Source organism: Tiliqua scincoides, chromosome 3 (genome assembly GCF_035046505.1).
Source record: "Tiliqua scincoides isolate rTilSci1 chromosome 3, rTilSci1.hap2, whole genome shotgun sequence".
NCBI lineage: Eukaryota > Metazoa > Chordata > Lepidosauria > Squamata > Scincidae > Tiliqua > Tiliqua scincoides.
The window spans coordinates 94,446,745-94,469,727 of NC_089823.1; the positions used below are offsets into that span (position 1 = coordinate 94,446,745).

A 22,983-nucleotide genomic window follows, 5' to 3' on the forward strand; every position below is an offset into this window, starting at 1 on the left:
CGTTTATTGTTATGGAGGGGAGACAGAGATACTGTGGTTAAAGAAGAACACAAGCTCAAATATGGATATAGGTGATCAATTCCTTTTGGACAGTATAAAGTCTGTAGACAAAAGGTCTGTACTTTGAAATGCTCTCTATAGGAAAGATAGTAGAACTAGATCACAAACATTGAATTCTGACTTGGATAAATATATGAACAGTTTTGAACAATGTGTTATAATCTTCTTCTGTAATGACTGGTTTAAGAGTCAACAAAGTTTTCCCCACTTCTAATGACTAGTTTTTTTTTCCTTCAAAAGCATCAAAGACGGACATAGTACTAGTTTTACTCACTATTTTCATAAATAAATGATAATTTTAGTGCAGGGATGGCAAACCTGTGGCATATGTGTCATATGGACACTTAAATTGGCACACTTTGAGGCCTTCTACCTCAAGATCCCATAGTGGAGGCCAGGTCTACCGTTTGGGTACCCATGGTATCTTGAGGCAAGGTCTACTTTTGGCTTTCAGCAGCCACTCAAAGTAAAGGGTAGACCTGGTGTCTAGCTTGAGATCCCAGTGGGGGGATCAGGTCTACCAGCTGCTCTGTGGCACATTTCACACCCAGGGCCTACCAGCCTGCCCTTGATATACTACTAGTGAAGTAGCACGTTCAAGATTCTCTACATAAAAAGTGGCACGTGGCATGCTGTGGGTTGGTCACTCCTGCTTTAGTGAATATTTTCTTTGGTGTCTATATAGCAAATAGTTCTGAAATGTTTGTGTGGACCATACTTGCCAATACTTTTCATATGTTGAAATTTGAAGAACTGGAATAATGAGTTTGGAATTCAATAGCTAAATCTTCTACAATTCAAATGACTTGCGGAGTTTAAAAATATGGTATATGCAAGGAAACTGATAATCAATTAAATGATAGATGTAGCAGCACTGGCTTGCATCTTATCTAAATTCCAAAGCATTGTGTCTCACAGAAGTTACTAATTGTTGTGGTCTGAAGCAAAATGAAACCATAGCAATTAAATGAGATTTCTTCAAAGCCAGCAATGATACTGGCAGATACGGATTTGTGTCTATGCCTGTAAACGGAGTCAGAAATGAATGTTATCTCTCATCAGACGAAGTCACTATACTTCACAAAGTCTTCAGCCTGAGCTTCTTGGGCTTGCTTGTGGGCAACCAGTAACAATCCTTGACTCACGTTTATCCTTGCAACAACAGAAAATGCTACTGAAGTCTGAAAGCCCTCTCGATGCTTTCAGCATTCTATCTCACTCTGGGTCCCATTGTTCTTGGAATCCATCTCCGTACAGATTCTTTGGAAAGGAAGATCACACTGTCATGATGCTGCAACGGGCTCCGGTTTGGGCATCACTTGTGCCCACTCCAAGATATCCACACAGAGAGACTCCACAGCGTCTAACCGCTCAATCTGCACGAGTTTTGTGAGCAATTCTGGAATGCTGTAGCCTGCTGTGCTGATGCGGTCAAAGAGTTGCATGCCATCAGTCATGCCGCCTATCTCATCACGCTTCAGTCCAAAGCTCTCTGCAAGGTGTCGCCATGTCTTCACAATGGCTTTCTCTGTGTTGTAGGTGGAGCTGAGCATCCTGCTGGTCTTCTCCAAGCAATCAAATGGCAGCTCTGTGGGACTGAGGCCTAGAAAGGAAGTTGACATTCGCATCACATTACAAAATCCCTTTCCCTACCTGATACCTATAATATGTTTACAGTATTAAACACATATTTATGCTATACCTGTACAGTGGTGTTGTCATAGGAGTACCTACATTGCTAGGGTAAGCAGCAGGGCTTTTTTTGTAATGGAACGTGGGGGGACGGAGTTCCGGCACTTTTTTGCAGGGGCCCCTCCCCTTCGGAGGCATTCCAGGAGGGCAGGGAGCAAAACAGAGGCAGAGTAGACAGGCACAGGATTGGACTCTAAGGCTGCCATCCTATCCACAGTAAGCCCCATTCACTAAAGTGGACTTCTGAGTAGACATGCATAGGATTGGGCTCTTAGGCTGCAATCCTAGGCACTTTCCTGGGAGTAAGCTCCATTGACTAGAACGAGACTTACTTCAGAGTAGACATACCTAGGATTGGGCTCTTAATCCTGGCAGAGATATATATCTGTACCCGTTTTCACATGCTAAGGGCAGGTGAAAAGGGATTCTATGTGTGTACAACGTGCTGTCCAGCCTTGCCAGAGATCCTCCTCATCCTTCCCCCACAAGCATGCCCTCCGCCAGCCAGCGTTTGCAGCTCCTCTCCAGCAATGCACAGCAGCTGCTCAGGGCAGCAGAGAACATACAATTGCATGCCAAGCGCCTTACCAAAGACACAGAGTATTCTGATACCTGAATTAAACCATATTTAATCGCTTGTTTGCAAACATAGCTATTTCTATGTGCACCTAAGGACCCCTCTTGTGTAAGAAGTATTTTTTTTGTTCTTACTCCAACAGTTGCTTAGAGTAATTTTACTACATGGAACTCATGTAAGCCATTTTTTGGAATCCATTCACTGTTTCCTCTCCTCAAAGTAGTGCCACACTACATACTGCACACTACAAGTGCACCTGTACAGTATTTTTCCTCCTGTGTAGAAAAAGTAGCTAGGGGGAAGGGGATGTGGAGATTGATAGCCCAATCCTATGCATGTCTACTCAGAAGTAAGTTCATCTTTAGGGGGGAAGCACATAAAAATATTTTATTTCTCCAATTAAAAATGGCTTATATATAAATAAATAAATAAATAAATAAAACATTAACAAGTTGTGTGAGTTCCTGCACCTTTTTTTCACAAAAAAAAGCACTGGTAAACAGTATATTTACCCTAGTGTGATTATTGCCCCACTACAGTATCTAATACTGGTTGCTTTCTGTTGCTTTTATTTCAACTTTCTGTGGAAATAGCAACATGAAGCAGTTCAGTTATTTTCTGCATGAACAGGAACCCCTTCCCCATTAAGCACCCCCCCCCAGCCCACCACTTGAAGCAAGTGCTTCAGTCAGCCTCATGGCTGGGCCCAACCCTATGTTTCAAACAACTGAACTTGCTTGTTTAAAGAACCAGCAGACTGTAGCACTTCATACGTATATTTTACTCTTTCTGCAGTTAAACCAAATTGCTTCCAAAATGATCTAAAAAAAAAAATCTCCCCCCACCCTGATATAGTTTACCTGTATCTGTTGGTTATCTTGAAGCTACAGCCTCTTAAGAAATCAAATAACTGGATAAATTAATTAAATTAAACATAAATTAATGTTTCCACTTTGTTTTCTCTCTTTACTCACCTTCTGCAACACTGCAAACACTGGCATACAAATCAAGTATCTTTTTCCTCCGGCTTTGTATCTATGAAAAACAAAAGAGAAAAACATTTATTTCAAAGAACAGAACATCATGGTTTCCTTCAAAGATGTGAAAAGACAAACTGAGACTTTATTAATGGGTTGTGATTACTGCAATTTGGGGTGGGGGGGAGCCATGAGGTTGGTATTGAGTTCAGAGTCTAACAGTGCAATCCTAGACAGGTTTACTCAGGAATAAATCCTATTTTGATCAATTGGGCTTACTCCCAGGAAAGTGTGCATAGGATTTCAGCCTAAGAATCTTACAGCATAAGAGTATGCATGTCTACTTAGAACTAAGCACCATTTAATTCAATGGGACTTACCCTCAGATAAGTGTAGATACTGTTAAATACTGTTAATAAATAATAGATAGGATTGTAGCCTTAATGTTTTTCTTTCAAAAGCACATTTTTAGCTTTTATAGCTGTGAAGACATTTTTCTTTCTGAGTGTGTGAGCTTTTCCTAGTGAAATCTAAGACACCTGAGGGATATCCAAATGCAGTTTCTAGTGGTCAAGGTGGGACAGAAGCAGAGCAATTATGCCAAATAAGTACATCATAGGCTGCAATTCTAGCCCACAAATGGGAGTAAGTTCCATTGACTATAAGGGGACTTAACTTCTGAGTAGACACGCATAAGATTGGGTTATTAAAGTCTTTGCATTGTTTTATAGGTTACAAAATCCAGGTAGACTTGCTACAGAATATTATGTATTGTATGTTACTTCAGAGTACACACAGGCCTGGACAAATGCTGGAATAAAGGCACAAGACCCAACAACCAGAACATTTCTAGGAAGGCCTCACCTCTTTACTGACACACCTTCTGTCACTGTGATGGGTGTATCTCATTGGGATGTGTGCCCTCACCTACCTAGGCTGACTTAAATGTTGGAGGAGGCATTGCAATGGGCCAAATCTAGATTTCACAAGCCTTGGTTTTTTGTTTTGTTTTTTGCTTCCCTGAGGGAATGTTACAAATTGTGAAATTTTGCTCTCTTTTGCTCTGAAGAAGAACTAACAACTAAAGTGTCTGTTTTATGTTAATAGTTACAGTTTGATTCCTTGTTTATGTTCAGTAGTCTGGACCTTATGATTGCTCTTTCCAGGCTGCTTAGAGGAACGCCACAGACATGTTCCTGATTGAGGGGGAGCAGGTTCATATGCCTGAGTCCTGTTTAGTCCATCCTCCTTTGCCAGGAACCAGCTACAAAAATATCCTTGTCTAGTCTTCAATTACATTTGTGTGGTGATTTCAAGGTAAGCTAGTTCTGTCAAAGGGGTGTGAAGTTCTGGCCTAGAAGTACACCATTTAGGTCACCAAAGAGCTAAAAGCTTAAATGATAGTAGAATCAGTATGTCCATTGGCCATTTCAGGGAGAGTTCACATTTCTTTCGGACAAGATCATTTTCTACATTGGATCAATAATATTGCTGCTTTTATGTTTCAGTATTTGATTGTTCTTTGAACTCCACCAGAGTTGATGGGGATACATAAAACTCACTAGTGCGTGGCCAAATTCTGAGATTATCTGGTTTGCAGGGCTGAAACAGCTGTTGTGAATTAAGCAGTTCCACTTACACCTAACACTATAAGAGGGTTATAATCTGAAAGTTATTGGCTTGGCCTCATTGAGAATCTGGCTTTTATTTCAACTTGCTGTGGAAATAGCGACATGAAGCATTTCCGTTACTATGCAATGTAGTAACTGAACTGCAGTGATGCAGTCTGTTAGAAGAACTTCCAGCTGGAGTTAAAAAAATTGACTCATAAAACTTGGTTTTGGTTAAACCTGTTTAAAGAAAATAATGTCAAGGAGGGATGCAGCACATGGTACTGATCTACAGGTTCTGCTTATCTCATGAAGGCCTTGTGACAATCCCACTGTGGACTAGGTATCTCATGCTATTGTAGATTGCTGGTGTTGCTCCCCACCCCCAGCTTTTTGATTAAAAAGAGGCACTGTGCATTTAACATCTCCCTGACAAGCACTAAAAAGAGAAGTAAAGTTTTCTCCATTGTTATTTCCTGGTTAGGGACCCAAAAATGGCTGTGGGGAAGAAAGGTAACTGACCAAGGGATGGGGGAGAAAATCCTGTTTATCTGTAATCTATATTCCATGCTGGGCAAGATAAGCCCTATTGGATCAGGCCAAAGGCCCATCTAGTCCAGCATAGTACTCCCACAGTGGCTCATCAGCTGCCTCTGGAGAGCCTGCAAGCAGTAGAGAAAGACCTACTTCTTTCCCAGCCTTGCCCCCCCAAAACTGGTATTCAGAGGCATGTTGCCATTGTGTTGGAATTTGGGTGTAACACCGACTGCAGGACTTTGGGGGCAGTATAATATCTAGATGCTTCTTACCTGCCCCCCTGTGATACCTGTAGAGGGTGTGCCTCTTTATGTAACTTCCTTCCTCCCACATGCGCTTCTCTCCTTGACCACCAAAGGAGAAGGATGCAGTTACCTGAACTCTCCTAATGGTAGGTAGCCGTTACTGATAAGCATCCCTGCACACAGAGAACAGCTCCAGGATTCTCTGTTACGCAATTGGTAGCAGCCTCTGATATGTCAGAAGATGTTTATGCTTGAGGAACTGTAAGTGAAGTATTTCTTTGGGAACCTTAACTGCTTCTGCTCCAGTGTTGGTTGATAGCAGCAAACTAGTTGGGTGAATGCAATTTCCATGGGAAAAGTGTTCTGCTAATTACTCTGCTGGCTAGAAACCCCTTTACCAACACAATGAATCTGGGTGTAATGTGTAGCTACTGTGATTAGCTACTGATGGACCTCTCCTACTCTATAAATGGGTCCAATCCCCTTTTCAAGCTAGTGACCATCATCACATCTTGCGGCAACAAATTCCACAGACTAGTCATGTGCTAGTTTTAATAATTCAGCTGCCAAACTCAAGAGTATAGAATTTTAATTTTTGGACTTTCTGTTTATTTCTTTGCATGCTCCTGTCACTTTCAATCATGTCAAGACTTTTTCCCTTAACCCATTTTTGCCTGCCTCACAGGTGTACACATTTGGTCCCTGTTGTGTATGTGCAATGTTGGGCAGAAATGGTTTAATCAGATGGGGAGAGGTTAACTAAATGGCCCCTCCTCACATGACACTAACATGACTTTAAATTTAGTATTAGCAGCACATGTAGAGGGGCACTTTGGATTAACCTTGGCCCCCTGCATATTACAAAAAACATGAGGCATGCTGGGAAATGAGATGAGCACATATCACGCTCACACAATACAAGCTTATGAGGAGGGACCCAAAGTGGCCCATGGAGACTTTATTTTTTTCAGAACTGAGAAGGGTGAAACAAGAAAAAAAACATGTGGTTTCTGGACTACTCATTTAACATTGAGGCTTTTATCTCCTCTGGCACGTAATGGGACTATGAGCATTAATCAGATTGCATATATTCTTGGCTTTGTGTCCCTACTTAGTGCAAATATTTTGTATTTCTACCTTCAAAATAGAGATCATAATTCATCCGTAGTCAAATAGCATTTGTGATAATTGGAAGTTCATTCAGGTTGAAGTGTCTTTCAAACCTATCTGTGCCCATTATTTTAATATCTGCTTGCTTTGTTTTGTTCTGCTTCAATCTGTTTCTAATCAGCTTAGACAAATCTAAGACAAAACAGACCCTGAAATGAAATTTTTTAAAAAAATTTCCTGTTGTTGACTCAATAACTAAACTATTCATTGTGATTGTTCTGGTACGTACTTTGAACACGTTTAAATACCACAGATGGAATCATGGCACTGGGGCACATAAGGGCAAGTGGGGGAATTAGGTTGGTTGAGAGACCTGGCAGCCAGCTGTGTAGCAGGGACCTGGGGGAAGACAGGGGTGCTGGTGTGTTTTGAATGATGCTAGTAGGGGAGAGAGTTGACGTAACAAGGGGCTAATGGGAGAGGAGGGCTGGGGAGATGAATGGGGAAGGTTACGTGACAGTGATAAGAAAGATGAGTGCCACTGGCCAGACCATGGGGGAGCTGTCAAGGCAGATGGGGAGGTAAGCTAAGGGGTGAGAGAGCAGATGATTGTCAAGCAGGTGAAGGGTAAAGAGTTGATGTTATTGTTTTAGTATTTGCTAGTATTTTTTTGGAAAGAGAGGTACAGAAAACACAGGCCTACACACATTTTGCTGTTTTAAAAGTTAGGCCAGTTTATGGTTATATTTGGGGTCCTGAATCCAAAAATGGCATCAGTTTTGTCTGATTGGCTCTAGTTTGGGGGTACAGCATAGCCACCTCATATGCTGATTCAAGCAGCTTCCTCATGAAGAAGCTGATGCCATGGCTTCCTCATGAGGAAGCTGCTTGAATCAGCATATTTGGTGGCTATGCTGTACCCCTACAACTGGAGCCAACCAGGCAAAACCAATGCCATTTTTGGATTTGGCACCCTAAATCCATTCAAACATCCTTGGCAACTGAAAAAAGTGTGGTTTTTGGTTTCGTTTTGTTTTCTGCAGGCCTGTGAATGTGTTATAAAACATATTATTGCAGTTTAGTAAAATATAAATATAAATGTGTATAACAAAGAACCTCCAAAGCTGGAGTCAAAACGTTACTGTTTCTTGGCTCCTTTTTGTACACTTTTAAATTATTTTAAATTTAAATAATTTTAAATTTTAAAGAATTTTAAAGAATTTTAAAGAATTCTTCATTTTTTCTTTTATACAGGTGCACCTGCAGCTCTACTGGTGTGAAAGTCTATACTGTTACCCTGAGTAAAAGGTATGGTGATCAAACCTTTCTTTTCTTCTCAAAATAGCTTTGCAGCTTATGTAAAATGGTGTTCTAGTCCAGGAACCATTTGTGCCTTCAGAATTAAAAAGAAAACACTTTGCACCCTTGACCCTAAAACACTCCTCTGAATTTATTTCACCTCTTTCCTGGAAAAGGGGAGTGAGGCTAACGCAGGACAGAAAGCAAAAGAGAGCCATCTTCACAAGAGAGAGCAGTCTGAGCATTGCATTCAAAGTATCTAAGGAAAAAGCCAAAAAACTTTTTAAAAAATCTGAAAACCCCTTAAAAAAATTCAGATGAGACTTACGCCCGTTGACTTGTGGTTGGTAGAAGATTTATCCCTAGCCAAGTGTACGAGGGACAACAGGCACAATTCTGGAGTCCCTTGCTTATCAATAGCAGCTTCTTCATCGCTGTCCATGCTACGGCTTAGCAGCCTTTCATTCTCTGAAGAGGCATCATTTTCACTGAAAAGAGAGACATAAATCATGATTGCCTTTCCAACATGACAGAATCTGCAAGTCCAGTGATGCCTTTTCCTCTGTCTTACATTTAAAATGTGCAGTATTCTAATATATTTGTATGATGAATATACAGTACCTTGAATATATGCAAAATGCACGCTTGAGCCAAGCTGAGCCCAAAGTGACAACCCAAAGTGACAATATTGCAGTGGAATTCATGAGGCCACAGTGTTTCTTGCATGAAAATAAGCCTTTGTTCATGGCTTATGGAAAAAAAGACTGTGCAGTCGCATCCTAGTTTGAAAATTAAAGACGAGTAAGACCTACCCCGTGTGTTCCAAGGGGAATTATCATTATATGGCCTATGTATCTCAGGATGTAGGAATACAGATGCATCCAGGTCACAAAGAGCTTATTCTCCACTTGCCTGCCCACCCCTGGGTAGCGTACCAATTAATTTCAATTGCATTTGTAATCTTTTGCACACACACATTGTTTCCTTCTAATGAGCTGAATGGGGACTGACTCATGTGCAAGAGACTTTTTTATGCATCTGACTATATACAGATCTCTTGATTAGGGCATTGGATGCTTGTAGTTTTAATTTTAATGCATTCCATCAGTGCAACTTGAATTCTTTACTTTTCAGGAATGCTATGATGTTTACACTTCTAGATTTTGTGTTGACTGATTTAATTAATTTAAATTTTCTTTTTGTACTGCCCTAAAGACCAAGTAAACCTTTCTTTCAGATCTCTGTACACATTTCTGATGTTCCTCCCCACTATGTTTGCTTTTATTTCACATACCTTTTGACAACCTTAGCTGGAGTTGCTGTCAGTTTTCCAAACTCATCTTTCTCTGAGAAAATCACAACGTTTTCTGCAAATTAAAAAAAAAAAAAGTTGACTTGGCACAATTACCTCAGCAGCATCTTCTTATGGGTGTATTAGTACAAATTCATCAAAATATGGTACAGACTCTTAATTAGTCTGGGGGGATTCAGTTAAATTCTGGCTGCACAGATGTCTTTCCATTTAGTCTTCTATAAATGGAATCTGAGTTCAAGCAGTTAAAAGACCCCATTTGCACAGAACATTGCATCAGGGCAGTTTAAGCTCTGTGGGATCTGATGTGTGAAAAGCAGAAATTGTAAAGCAGCTCCAACCTTGTACTTCTTTTTTTTCTTCCTGCATATTGGCCTGGGCTTCCACAGTCTTCACTGAGTGGCTGGTGCAACAAGCTGGAATTTAAAAACACATCTCCGGTTATTAATATTCATTCTGGTTAATATTCTCCTTGGCAGCTGTCTGAGCAGTATCTTGAAAGTGGGATTATTTTAGTACTGGGCAGTTACCTTGAGCTGAAGTCTTTGTTTTCACAATGTAAAACATGATGATCAGGACGATAGCAATAGCCATTATGAAAATCGTAGACATGGCAATGATAAGAGCAGTAGCAAGGTGTCCTTGACTAGAAAGGTCTCCTGCAATCACAAAGAAAGAATTATGGGCGCAATTCTAAACAATACAAGTTTATAATTGCCTCTTAACTCAACAGAGGAATCTTTTAAAATGATGGTTCTTTTCGACTGAATAGGGGAGAGCAGCTGTCCCTATTTATCCCTCAGTGACTGTGGTTGGTGTCTCCCTCATGATCTCCCTTAGATAAGGAGCCCCTCTGGGACAGGAAACCATCTGTCATGCTTTCTGCTATGTATGCCACTTTAAGAGCTTTGTTGTTGGAAAGTGGTATATAAATATTTTCAGAAATATACAATCAAACCTATACGCCTTCATACTGCAAAGTACTTCCCTTACCAGCCTGCAGAATACCTTTCACAGATCAAGCCCTGAAGATGAATACCTCTCCAGGAAACCATTCCTTAACCTTTAACTTCCATTCAGAAAATTTCAGCTAATCATCTCTCATTATTAGCAAAAATCAGCTTTACAAATGAAGGTCCGTAAGCAGTCATAGTAATGTTTTGAAATATGTTTGCAAACCCCAGTTCACCTTGGTCATATCATGTGCTAGTTTTAGACAAATCCTTTCAATATTAAAAAAATATTTCTGCTTTAGTACTGCTGAACAGGAAAACACTGGACTTGGAACAGTGTGGAGGTTTATCAACAGTACGAATGCTATAATTTTGTGGCATCTTTTTTCAAGAAAGAGAGAGAACTTAGAAGAGAAAATTCTGGTATTTGTTTAAAAATATTGTGAATTATTAAGTCCTTATAAACATAGTCTTGCCAGTGTTCTCTATGTGTAGTAGTATGGCACTACACATACCAATGAATGTAGTTTGGCCCCAGAATTCTGAATTGTTGAATTCCAAAGTCTTTGTGATCTAGCCACAAAGACCTGCTCTCCCTTAAACCATTCCATGATGTTGGGTCTGTGACCATAAATAAAGGATGATGATGATGATGATGACCATTCCATCCAGTATTTCCAGTTTGGGAAAATGGTGACCTACTTTTACTCAATATTAGACCCTAAGGAGTGGTGCATTATAACTGTGGCAAGGTTTAACGTTATTCCCTTAAGAGTTACGGCCGGGAGACATCATAAGATCCCCTACCAAGATTGCCGCTGTCCCTGTAATCAGGTATCGGCAGAATCTCTTCTGCGTATTCCTCTACTGCCCACAGCATGATAGTGCTCACTTTACCTATCTGATACCTATTCTGGCTAACAGGGATAGACTTTAAGATATGGGGAAAATAAAGTTTCTTTTAAATGACTGCTCATCTGAAAAAATGAAGGAGGTCTCGAAGTTTGTGCTGGAGGTGATAAACAAAGTTATGGCATAAGACAGTGCTTTAAAGCTCCTTGGTGGTTTGGAAATAGTTAATCTAATGTAAATCGTTAGGTGGAGATGGATACTATGGATGTTTTAGGTTTCATTTACCCTTTCTGTTCTTATTTTGTATTTTGCTGTCAATAAGCACAACTTTTAGGTTTCAGTTAGCCTTGTCACCTGATATAACTGTAAGAAACTGTTACCCTTCCAATAATACTCCTTGCTGAGTTGTTTTGGAATACATGCCAATAAAGGTGATTCTGATTCTACATACCAATGAGAGCTTCTCTCCTGGAAGAAATAGCCATGGGGGTAGGATGCCAATCAGGACTGGGACTATGGCAGGGGAAAGGGTTTAAGTCCCTTCTCCCACACCATTGTGCTGATTTTGATTGGGTCCTCCTGCTGTTGCTATTTAAGTTAGGAAAAATCAAGCATGGAGGACAAACAATGTATTTAACATAATAAGTAGTTTCACCCTTCAGTACTAGGACTCTTCTTCATTAACAAAACTTCCCTCCCCTGCCCCAATAATACACACTTATTGACACCTGCAGTTTTCTCATTACAATTGCTATCTGCTGTGTATTTAATATGGGTCCTTTGCTAAGTTCAGTGAGACAAAACAAAAGGAAAAGGGGAACCAAATGTTGGGCATCCCTCTCACCGACAGTCAGCCAAAGTGTCAGCACAGACCAGTTGCATTGATGGCTGAATGTGAACATTTTGAAGTGAGCAATTCATTATTCATATGTGCCAAGGCAGCATTTTCATAGCAGCACACTTTAAAAAACTTAATTGGCACTGCTACAATAGTTGGTCTGCAGCCAGCATCTATTCAATTTACAGTTGTCTGGTAAAGGTAAGATTTGCACCTTCACTGGAAATGCATTTGCCATTGGGTTCCCTGATTGCTCAGAACTGGCTCATTTATGCATCGACAGAGTGCTTATTTGGCTTTTAATGAATCACCCATTCATTTAATATCCACTCTCTACAGTTAATCTATTTTTTTTCTGAAATTCACTGTTTCTTAGATTTGGGCTAGATAGTTTGAAATATGCTTGACTTATAATTTTGCATAAAGTCGATTACTGCTAAAAGATTTCCAGCTGCCAGTGTTTATTAAGCTCAAATACAATACCTTATGCATGTAGAGCTAGACTTGTATGGCTTCTTTTAATTCTAGTGTATTTGGCAGTAGAGGAAAAGTTTACATAGGAATTTTGTTTGAGATGAACTGATGAGATCCTAATGGAGCTGCTGAGCTGCCTCCAAATTCACAATGAACTGAAAAACCTATGCTGCTCGCTACCAATAGGTGAAATTTGTTACCTTCACCACTGATGGATAGTCTGATTTTGAAGCATTTCTGACCCATAATAACTGGCCTTACTCTTTAAGATAAGTGCACCCACAACTAGCGCCCACTGATAAAATAAGGGACTCTTAAATAAAAACAGTCTGAATTCTTCAATAAAAACAGAATTCTGAGTCTGCCACTTAATTGTGCATGTGCAAAGAGTCAGTTTTCTCCCACGTTCTCTTCAGTATAGCTAGTACTGATTTGTTAAACAGAAAAGTAAATCTGTGAGTTACTTTTCTTACCTTTGTGCACATGCTGGAAAGGAGATTGGGTACTTGTCCCAGAAGTACTTGGGAAACTGGCTGACACTCCAGAAGTAACACCTGTACCTATAATAAATCAATACACAAATTTGTCATAGATTTTCTTGGTTGCATTACAAAATCCTGGCCATCAATCGACATATTTGTGAACTGACAGTTACTTGGCTTCCTTGATTTCCCATTTATTTTAAAACTACCCTTATAATTCAACTGCCAACCACCTTTAAATCAATTCACAATGCAGTGCTGTGAAATAGTCATTTGGCATAATTTATTTTTAAACTTAAAAATTAAGGGTTGTTCTTGCCAGCTGAACATCTGTGGGAGAGTAGTGCAATCCTGTGCACCAATATTCAGAAATAAGTTCCAGTTATTTCAATGGAACTTATTCCATAGGCACACACATAGAATGTATTACATTTTTATCTTCCCACTTCCTCCAAGAGCTCAGGATCATGTACATATTTCTCTTAGGCCGCAATCCTAATCAACTTTCCAGCACTGACATAAGGGCAATGCAACTCTGAGGTAAGGGACCAAACATTGCCCTACCTTGAGGAGGCTTCCATGACTGCCCCCCCCCAACTGCAGGATGCAGCACATGCCCCAGTGGCACAGCTGTGCCAATGCTGGAAAGTTGATTAGGATTGGGCCCTTACTCTTTTACTTTCATAGCCACCCTTTCAAGTAGGTTAGGCTCCAAGAGAGCAACTAGCCCAAGGTCAGCCGGCAAGATGCAAAGAATGTTTGCTTTTCATGACCTGGCAGTAAGGTGGGTCCTGTTCTGAACATCATTGATTGGAACAACATGTCAAGGTTGTTTTCTGAGAATGCAATTGTTTTTGCCGCTATGTAGCTCTTGTGTTTACTGCAGCTAAGCTGATGTTTCACCAGTGTTTGCTGTGATAAATACTTGAAAGTATGAAAGGGAGACATGGGTTTCCAATGTTTGGAGACACATAGCATGTCGCACACTTTGTTTACAACTAAACCATGCTTTAAATCATCTGAACTGGCCTTAATTCTAACATCCCAATCCAGAGATGGCAATAGAAATATGTGCTGCACACGCAACAGGAATTATCTGGACTTTCCAATCATGCAGTAATTCCTTGAAGAATTCATGCAGAATTCAGTAATTCAGAATTCAGAATTACAGAATTCAGTAATTCAACTGAAGAAAGTTGTTGGTTGATAGCAATTAAGTGGAAAAGAAAACAAAGTTTATTATTGTACTTGATAGGCAAATCATTCTTGTTGAGAACTTTGAATCCAAAACTTTGAATTTTGAAGCCAAAATAGCATGGTGCTATGGGCATGTGCTATTGCAGAATTTATTTTGATAAATTCATGCCACAAATAAAAAACGACTGATGTTGTTCTGCAGTTCTGGGAAGTAGAATTTTCTTGGCCCGGCTCCATCAGACAAATTTGACAGGAAATTAAGTTTGCTAGTAGTGCGTGAAAAATGTCTTACCGCTTAAGTAAAGAAATGTACATGCCCTAAATAAAATGTCTTTTTAATAAAATGAAAACTATTACATAATATAAACTACTCTGGACAGTGACAAAGACAAATATACATTCTAAACTTTGCCAGCAAAGTTTATAGCTCAGTGATTTTGAATGAATATCTCCTATACCCAGTGGTAGAGCGCCTTGACAGCATTGCCAGATCTTAAATAAAATATATTGTACGTTCTTTACTTTATACATTCTCCTTTTAAATCCAAATAGTTCTTATTTTCAGGCAATGTTTTATGTGTGTATACGCACACTCTGCAGTTCCTAGAAGGCCATGGTCTAGATAAGCTTCAGAGGAAAGGGCCATAGCTCCCTTACATGGAAACATTCCCAGGGTCAAGCCTAAGCATCTCCAGTTAGGACAGAGAAAAAGATCTCTGTCTGAAACGCTGGAGAGCCTCTGCCACTCACTGTCAGCAAAACAGAGCAAGATGGACCAATGGTAAATATGAAATAACTTTCCTAGCTTGATAGCTCCAAACTTGTAATGCTTGTGAATTGGGATAAGTGAATTAGGGCCCAATCCTAAACTCACCCAGCACCAGTACTGAGCCTGAGCACCGGCGCTGAGTACCATAAACATGCCATAGAGCACCCGGTGAGCAGGGAGCGCTGGCAGTATAATTTATACCACAGACTACTTTTCCAAAATGAGTTTTAAGGTAGCCAATACTTCTATATTTATGCAAAGTAACTCAAGGACGTATCAACACACATGGACATTTGTGGGTTTTGGCCTTAAAAAGCTGATGGCTGAAACATAATAATATAAATGTGAGTTCTGCCATTTTAACCACCTGCAAGTAATTCTACAGAAATGATGTAAAGAATCCCACTAATTGTGCTATTGTCAGGGGCTGACAGCCTTTGCATTAACTACTTTGTTTTCAAGAGATCAGAATTTTGGCCTTGAAAGTATCTCAGTGGATCAGGTTCCCGTTGTCACGGTTCTCTTCCTTCGATAGTGTGTGCCCACAGTAAATATGATTATTCTTTTAAAAAGTTTTAAAATTCTGTGCTTTTTAACTGTCACATGAGAAGATAGCCCCACACCGGTCCTTCATGTGAACCAAAAGGATGAAATGAAGGAGCCACAGTAAATAGCATGTAAGCTGAAGTTTGGTCACTGTTAATAAGAACAGCCCCACTGGATCAGGCCATAGGCCCATCTAGTCCAGCTTCCTGTATCTCACAGCAGCCCACCAAATGCCCCAGGGAGCACATCTGATAACAAGAGACCTGCATCCTGGCGCCCTCCCTTGCATCTGGCATTCTGACATAGCCCATTTCTAAAATCGGGAGGTTGCACATATGCATCATGGCTTGTAACCCATAATGGATTTTTCCTCCGGAAACTTGTCCAATCCCCTTTTAAAGGCACCCAGGCCAGATGCTGTCACCACATCCTGTGGCAAGGAGTTCCACAGACCAACCACATGCTGAGTAAAGAAATATTTTCTTTTGTCTGTCCTAACCCAACACTCAATTTTAGTGGAATGTTCACAATAAGTTAAATACTCAAATGCAGAAATGGGTCCCTCCTTATGACGCACTTAAACATCCATCCAGAGAACCTAGTCAGGAGCCATATGGAAACACGACTGTCTCTTACAGCATAGTAAGTATGCTGAAGCCTAACAGTGTAATCCTATGCATGTCAACTCAGAAGTGGCAGCCTGGTCCTAACTCCTGTGTGGCGATGCAGCAGCACCAACACAGCTATCGTTGCAGCACATGAGAGATTTGGTCTTTACCCTAGGGTAAACCCTTGCTGGCCTGGCAGGTCTACTCAGACCTGCACCTGCAATATCACTGGTGCAAGTCTGCATGGACCAGTGAAGGCAAATCAGGCCTGGGAAGAGGGTTAAGATTTGGCAGGTGCCACTGCTGCTGATCCCACCCCCTTCCTGAACCGGATCCACCCTCCTCCCCATCCTGTTCCACCCACCCCACCGCCCTCCCACCCCAAGTGCACTTACTTGCGGTGGCAGGTGCCCACTGCCATGAGGGTCAACCACTTGCTGCTCCCAGCGGAAGCCAGCCAGCCTACACACTTTGGTGGGTCATGTTCTGGAAAGCAGATTTTATTGCTGGAGCACTTTTACGAGTGGCACAATTGGCTGTACATCCATTGATTTGAATGTGGCTTCCAGGTGGGTATGTATAGAGTTACAGCTCTTGAAGCTTCAAAACGGTGCCCACAGTTTTCAAGGTGAGCAATATGCCAGGTGAGAACAAAATCTCACTGTGCACTTATATGGAAATATATCCCCCTGAACTTAGTGAGGCTTACTTCTGAGTAGACAGGCCTAGGACTGCACTGTCAGTGAAGATAAACTAGAAATCAAGTTGAAAGCACTTACATTCTTTTGTGTTGGGAGGTGCCTTTGAGCAGGAGTAGCAAACCATTCCGTAGATATTCCTTGGCCTGTTTTCCAGCATGTAGTAACTGCAAAGAAAACACAAGACAAGGCAAAACAGTATAACTGAGTTCATTGCTATTAAGTATGGTTGAGAAGTAATCAATTACTACATGAGAGAAAATCACTCCTTTAATGGCATTATATGTTTTTCCTCCCGCTTGACTAGAAACAACTTCTCCCTTCTCCATTGCCCTCACAAACACAGGTAATCAAGCATTAAAGATACATGATATGAGGTAGTATCATTGCCTAAAACAACACGGATTTGTCCACTGAATTCACTACATGCCCCTGATATTAGACTTTCTACCCAAGAATTTGTTTTTCCAACAAGTAATTTTCCAGAGACACACCAACTGTATTGACTTCACAAGCTTTGAGTACCATAATTGAGTATAGTAATTTGAGCACAATAATAGTTGTCTTAGGTAAAGGAACAAGAAAGCCAAACATACAAAACCTGCTAATCCTTATTAGGAAAACACCAGATTTCCAAGGAAAGCCAGATGAGAACTAGAGGTCGGTCACAGTCTTTGTACAATGTGATATTACTGGAATGCATAAACAACCTGTGAAATTTTCTAGAAAGCTCCAGACATGATGAAATGGTAACCCCGTACTCCTATTTGTCCTTCTGCAGTTTGTATATATTAATACAAACCTGATTTGAACTCTCATGCATATCTGTTCAATAGTGTATAACAAAATATAACATTTAATATGTTGCAAAAACTAGCTTTCTCCATATTAATGTACAACCAGTACTATTCCTCAGCTGCTCCTCTATTGCTGGTAAGAACGCAAAATCTTTAGCAATGCTATGAGCAGTATTAAGCAAAAACTGTTGAAAAAATTTGCCCCATCAAAGAGCATTTTCCTTTTCCCACAAACAAAACCTGAACATTTCTACTCTATTAAAATTTGCTCCTTTTACAGAATGCATGTGTCTGCTTGTGACATTAAAAATGTAGAATCCCATAAATGGAAAAAACATCTTTATAAGGTAGATGTGTTTTGTTTTACTGGGAAAACAATACTACATTTAAATTCTCTGGTACATTACCTAATGCCACTGATGTATAATGTCAAAGTAGATAAAGATCTGGTAATGCAATAGGGTTCTGTAGAACATGATTGAGGATCATGTTGTGGCCATGTTGATTTTCAGTTAATCAGAGTGATACTTCCCTCCATGTCTGGTAACCATGGAACAATATAGATTTCACCATTTGATGATTTAATAAAATATTTTCATAACTTGCCCTAATCTTCACAGCCAGAATTTTCACTGGTATCCCTACATGGACAAAGATTTCTTTGCTTTTTCTATTCAAAATATTCCTCCTCTAGTTCCTATGATGATAGCTTGTTCCATATTTCAGTTGCTTTAATTGCATTTGGTATTTTCTTTTATTTAAATCCATGCTTTTAAAAACTTTTCTGTTGTTTATACAATTATCATTTGAGTTAATGATCATACACAGCCTATCCTATTGGGGCTGTATGCTGGCCTGTGTAGACTGTCATACTGCAGTTGTAAAAGGCACTCTGCCAGTGTATGATGTGGCATGCTGCAAGAGCTCAGGTGGAGAGGCTGGAGTGGCCATTTGTGTGCCAGAAGATTGTTGCAAGGTAGCCAACAAAGAGAGGCTGGTTGGGGAGGGGGAACAGGGTGGGCAAAACAAGGCAGCGACGGGGCAGGGGGAGGTTGGAATTGGGTGGTGATGGGGTGGGGAAAGGGCACATCAGCTTTGGGAAGAGGGCAGGTTTGGCAGCAGCAGCAACCAGCAAATCCTAGCACCCTTCCCAGACCTGACCCTGTGGCACAGGTCCGCACTGACCTGTGCTGGTAAATTTCCTAGCGAGGGTCTGAGTAGAGCCTTTCTGACTGCCCCTCCCCCACAGGATGCAGCAATAGTCAGTTTGGCATCATTGCATTGGCAGGAGCGGGGGGGGGGGGAGGACAGAGGCTAGGATTGGGCTGTTAATCAGATGCAGAAAGTAGTGTGAATAACAGCATCAATGCTTCAACAAATGTTTGTCATTCAGCATAACTGGCTTTTAAGATACCAAAAGCTTGTAGTTATATCCTTACCCAGGGAGACAAGGTCCACATTCTGCATCATGCTCTTGATCTCCAGGTGTCATAACTGTTGCCCGAAAGAACCCTTCACAGTCCTTGTGCCGCCTGCATATCTGGTACCCGCCTTTAGAAAACTTTTCAGATGGGCAAGGGACACAGCCATAGTCTTCATCTTTGGTGCCATAACCACATGTCTGCAGGGGCAAAAGGGTCACTGAATACAAAGGCGTCCACTTTTATTAACTTGGAGGAAAAGGGAATATTGTCAATACCCCCTTCCCCCAGCAATTGTGCAGTATCTGATGGCGAATATGGTAATTTCATTCTCTGTGCTACTGAGAGGATTGTATGGAAAGTGCATAATAAACTGCTAGGAATAGAGAGAAAAGACAGTGCCTCCCATCTCAGGGGGAAAAGCCTCCCTTTGATCCTTCTGCTCTGTTATTCTCAAACAAAGTTGAGAACAAAATGTGATGCATGTATTCAGCCAGCCCAACAAAAGACATGAAGTAGAATGCTCCTTTGCTATACCATTTAGAGCAACTCTGAGTAACATGCAGAGAAGGGTATCCATCTGTCTCCCAGCATACCATCTTGTTGCTTATCCCCCCCCCGCCCCAATCCCACAGATCTTAGCCACTGTTACTCAAGCTGAGGCAAAGAGTTAATTACTCCCCTCTTCTTCAGTGTGAACAGCAACTGAGACTCTGCTGGAGCCCTCTCAGTAGGCATCTCTCAGTTGCTTCCTCCCACTAACAAACTAGGGCCTAGCTGCACATTATGCCTAATCTGGCCATGTGTTTTTATTTTTCTATGGGACGGTGCCACAGGTGCAATGGCAGGATCCCTCCTCACGCAAAGAGCACACATTTCAGGAGAGAGAGGAGAAGAGTTTTTCACTGAAACCACAGCATGGGCGGAATATGTTAGGGAAAAACTTCGCTCATACCACAGTCCAGATTCTTGATTGCCCTACCCATCACAGGGCTGCTGTTTGAAGTCCAGTAAAAATAAAAAGTAAGGCCAAACTATGAATTTAACATAAGGTAGATTGGCCCAGAGATGAATGGAATAAATGAAATCTATAAAGTGGCGGATTCTGGCACAACCTAGGAGGTTATTTACTTTACTCTGGGAAAGAGGGAGTTAGAACTCTTTGCCTATGTCTTGGCTTGCATAAGAGTGGAAAGAGGCATTGTTTCCAATGAACCTCCTAGGATCACAATATGGTCCCTGTTAAAAAGTAATTGTTGCTGACCAATAGGATGAGTATCGACCAAGTACAATTTCTGAGGCAGTGTAATTAACTGGAAGGCCTTGAGAAGTGATTTTCCCAACCTGCTTTAAAATTCCACTTGGAACATGATGGCTGTTTCTAGTCTCAGTGGTCATTTTCCTAACAGTGGGTCAATATGCCACCCTGGACAGCATGAGAAATACAACAACTATGTTCACAGCTGTTGTAGAACAGTGCTCACAGGATTCACATGAATGCACGTGGGCCCATGTGCAGGATCCACAAATTCTGTTTTTCATTTAATCTATTGCAGCTCAGAATTGCTTTGTAGTTAATGGTGCATCAATTCCATCTGGAGAGAGGGGAAAGCCAGAGCCGGTGGGGTGTTTTTTGTGGATTTTTAATTTTTAATTAGCTTTTATAAGCATACAGATGGTGTTCTAAGGGCTGCCATAGGTCATAACATATTCATCTTACATAGTGCAAATGTTCGGATTATCTACTTCTAGTATAAGGAGTCTAAAAAAGATTCCAAGTAACTGCACTCACCATATAAGGTTCTTCTCCTGGCTCACACTGTGGACACTCATGGCACATTCCAGTCGTTTGGTTGTAGTATTCATTTTCACCACAATTAGAATACTCAGCCTTGGCAGAACAGACAAGTGACACCTGTCATCAAAGGCAAACATGAGTTAATTTCATTATTTATCACATTTGTCAAAAGAAAATGCTGTGAAAGGCTGAATGAGTGACTTAAATGTACAGGTATCATGGAACAGAAAAAAGAATAGGAAAGATATCTGTGCTCACCCTGTTTGACTGGAATGTGAAATACCTACCATCAGAAAAGGGAACATATGAGTCCATTTACATTCTCCCAGTCGCACCATATTATGCTGATGATCTATCTGAAAAGGAAAGACTAAGTGTTACTGCAAGAAAAATGTTGGTACTAGGCTCTGGTAAGAATATTTTGTCTAAAAGCTGGGAATTCACAGAAGTAGAAAAAAATGCACATGCATCAAAACAGATAATCATAAGCAATAATTCACCTTCAAATCTTAATCCAAATATGACAGGGACTTGTCCTGTCCTAATATTCCCTGCTGAATTTGTAGCTTCCCTGGGTTCAACCTCCACTTGGCAATATCCATGTCTCTAACTTCTCTCACACTGCAGCTTCAAATATGAAGAACTGTCTGAGAGGAAGCGGGGTTGTTGTGGCAGCCCTGCTCTTATTCCATCGGGGCTTGGTGCAAATGAAATCAATGGAAGGAGTGGTCTGGTCATCATATCTCTTTAACTTGGTTGGGTGACTTTAGAGCACTGGAGTTCTTAGTTAATCCCATTTCTGTAGCCTGAGGTTTCATGCAAGTGTATAAACAAGAGGAAGAGAAAATGGTTCCTCAGTTTTCTGTGAATTTCCATTTGTTCAAATATATTTTGAAATTCTTTCTGAAGACATATGAAACTGAACAACATAATTCTATATAGAAAACATTTATTTTTATTGGCGTTGTGTCATTTTGCTCCCTCTTAGAAAGAGGAACCAAATGAGTACTACCTAAGGGCAAATTATTAAAACAAAACAAAAAAAAACTCACTGAAACATTGAGCTTTTTGAATGCATGAGTAGTATCTTAAGAGAGTTTGTCGTGGCTAATGTAGTTATGACTGAGCACAACTGATGAGAATACTATGGTTAGTTGTAACTAAAGTCATTTCTGCCCAACACTGCATATACACAATAGGGACCAAATATGCATACTTGTGGACTGGGCAAAAATGGGTTAAGCCCCAGTAATTTCTGTGGGGAATGTACAGTGCAATCCTATGCATGTCACTCAGAAGTAAGTCCTATAAATTCAATAGAACCTACTCCCACGTAAGTGTATAAAGGATTGCCACCATAGTATGACTGAAATTGTTAGAATATAATCCTACAGTCTCCTGTTGTAACAAGTCTGCCTGAAGAGTAACTCATTAGGTACAGGTGAGGATTTCTTGGAGGGAAAAAAGCCTCAAAAACCACTTTTAAAATTTGTGCTGTCTTTCTAACTCCCTAATCTGAGGTTTACATGTCTGAACAATGGCCTTATTCTGATGTGGCTGTCCTTTCCTTCTTCATGACACATTTTTCACTTTTGTTAATTTTCTTTTCTTTGTAAAACATTTTGGGAAATGCTTAAGTCTCCCAAGCCTTTTTTTTTTTTGTTAAAGTCTTTAAAATCCTGCTCACACTGACAGAAAACTGATCAAGCTCATTAAATTTTTTTTGGGGGGGGGGAAGAGTTAACAAATATTGCCCTGTAGCATGATGGGGGGGAATGTTAATGGTACTGCCACAGCAACATGGTACTTGCTGCAGGGATTTAACATATTAAATATCTCTGAAGTTCGAGGTGTGGCTGTAACAGTGTGGTCTTTGCAGAAAATATTAGCTACTTTCATTTCGCAAACCTGTGTCACAGTAAGAGCTTTCCTTGCACAGTAGTTGCACATGTGTTACATCTGCCTTCAATTAAACAGAATTCCAGACAAATGCAAGTGCGCGCACACACACAGTGGTTTTAATTTTAGATTATTTAAAAATGTGTTTGCAATGTTTCACCATCAAGCAGTGAATTCACTTTATGTATTCCTTCCAGCAAGTAGGCTAGCTCAGACAAGTTATTGTACTGAT

General features: G+C 40.5%; 1 protein-coding gene across 1 annotated transcript; it reads right to left on the minus strand.

Annotated features, from left to right (window-relative positions):
* Positions 1-1,343: 1,343 nt before the first annotated feature.
* On the minus strand, positions 1,344-21,196 carry EDAR (ectodysplasin A receptor). Its single transcript, XM_066622324.1, has 11 exons — positions 21,140-21,196; positions 20,847-20,969; positions 19,073-19,254; positions 16,918-17,003; positions 13,010-13,096; positions 9,950-10,075; positions 9,761-9,835; positions 9,402-9,474; positions 8,436-8,595; positions 3,304-3,364; positions 1,344-1,663 (listed from the first exon to the last, which is right to left on the minus strand). Exons 1-11 carry the CDS (start codon positions 21,188-21,190, stop codon positions 1,344-1,346), a joined length of 1,344 nt encoding a protein of 447 aa, XP_066478421.1. The 5' UTR covers positions 21,191-21,196.
* Between the last annotated feature and the right edge of the window lie 1,787 nt (positions 21,197-22,983).

Excerpts from the sequence above, each read along its gene's own strand:
- EDAR (XM_066622324.1), bottom strand. The coding sequence starts at position 21,190 with ATGGTGCGACTGGGAGAATGTAAATGGACTCATATGTTCCCTTTTCTG. Across the intron at positions 17,004-19,072 it reads TGTGGACCTTGTCTCCCTGG|TTACTACATGCTGGAAAACA; the intron begins GTAAGGATATAA and ends TTTTCTTTGCAG. Across the intron at positions 8,596-9,401 it reads CCAGCTAAGGTTGTCAAAAG|TGAAAATGATGCCTCTTCAG; the intron begins GTATGTGAAATA and ends CTCTCTTTTCAG.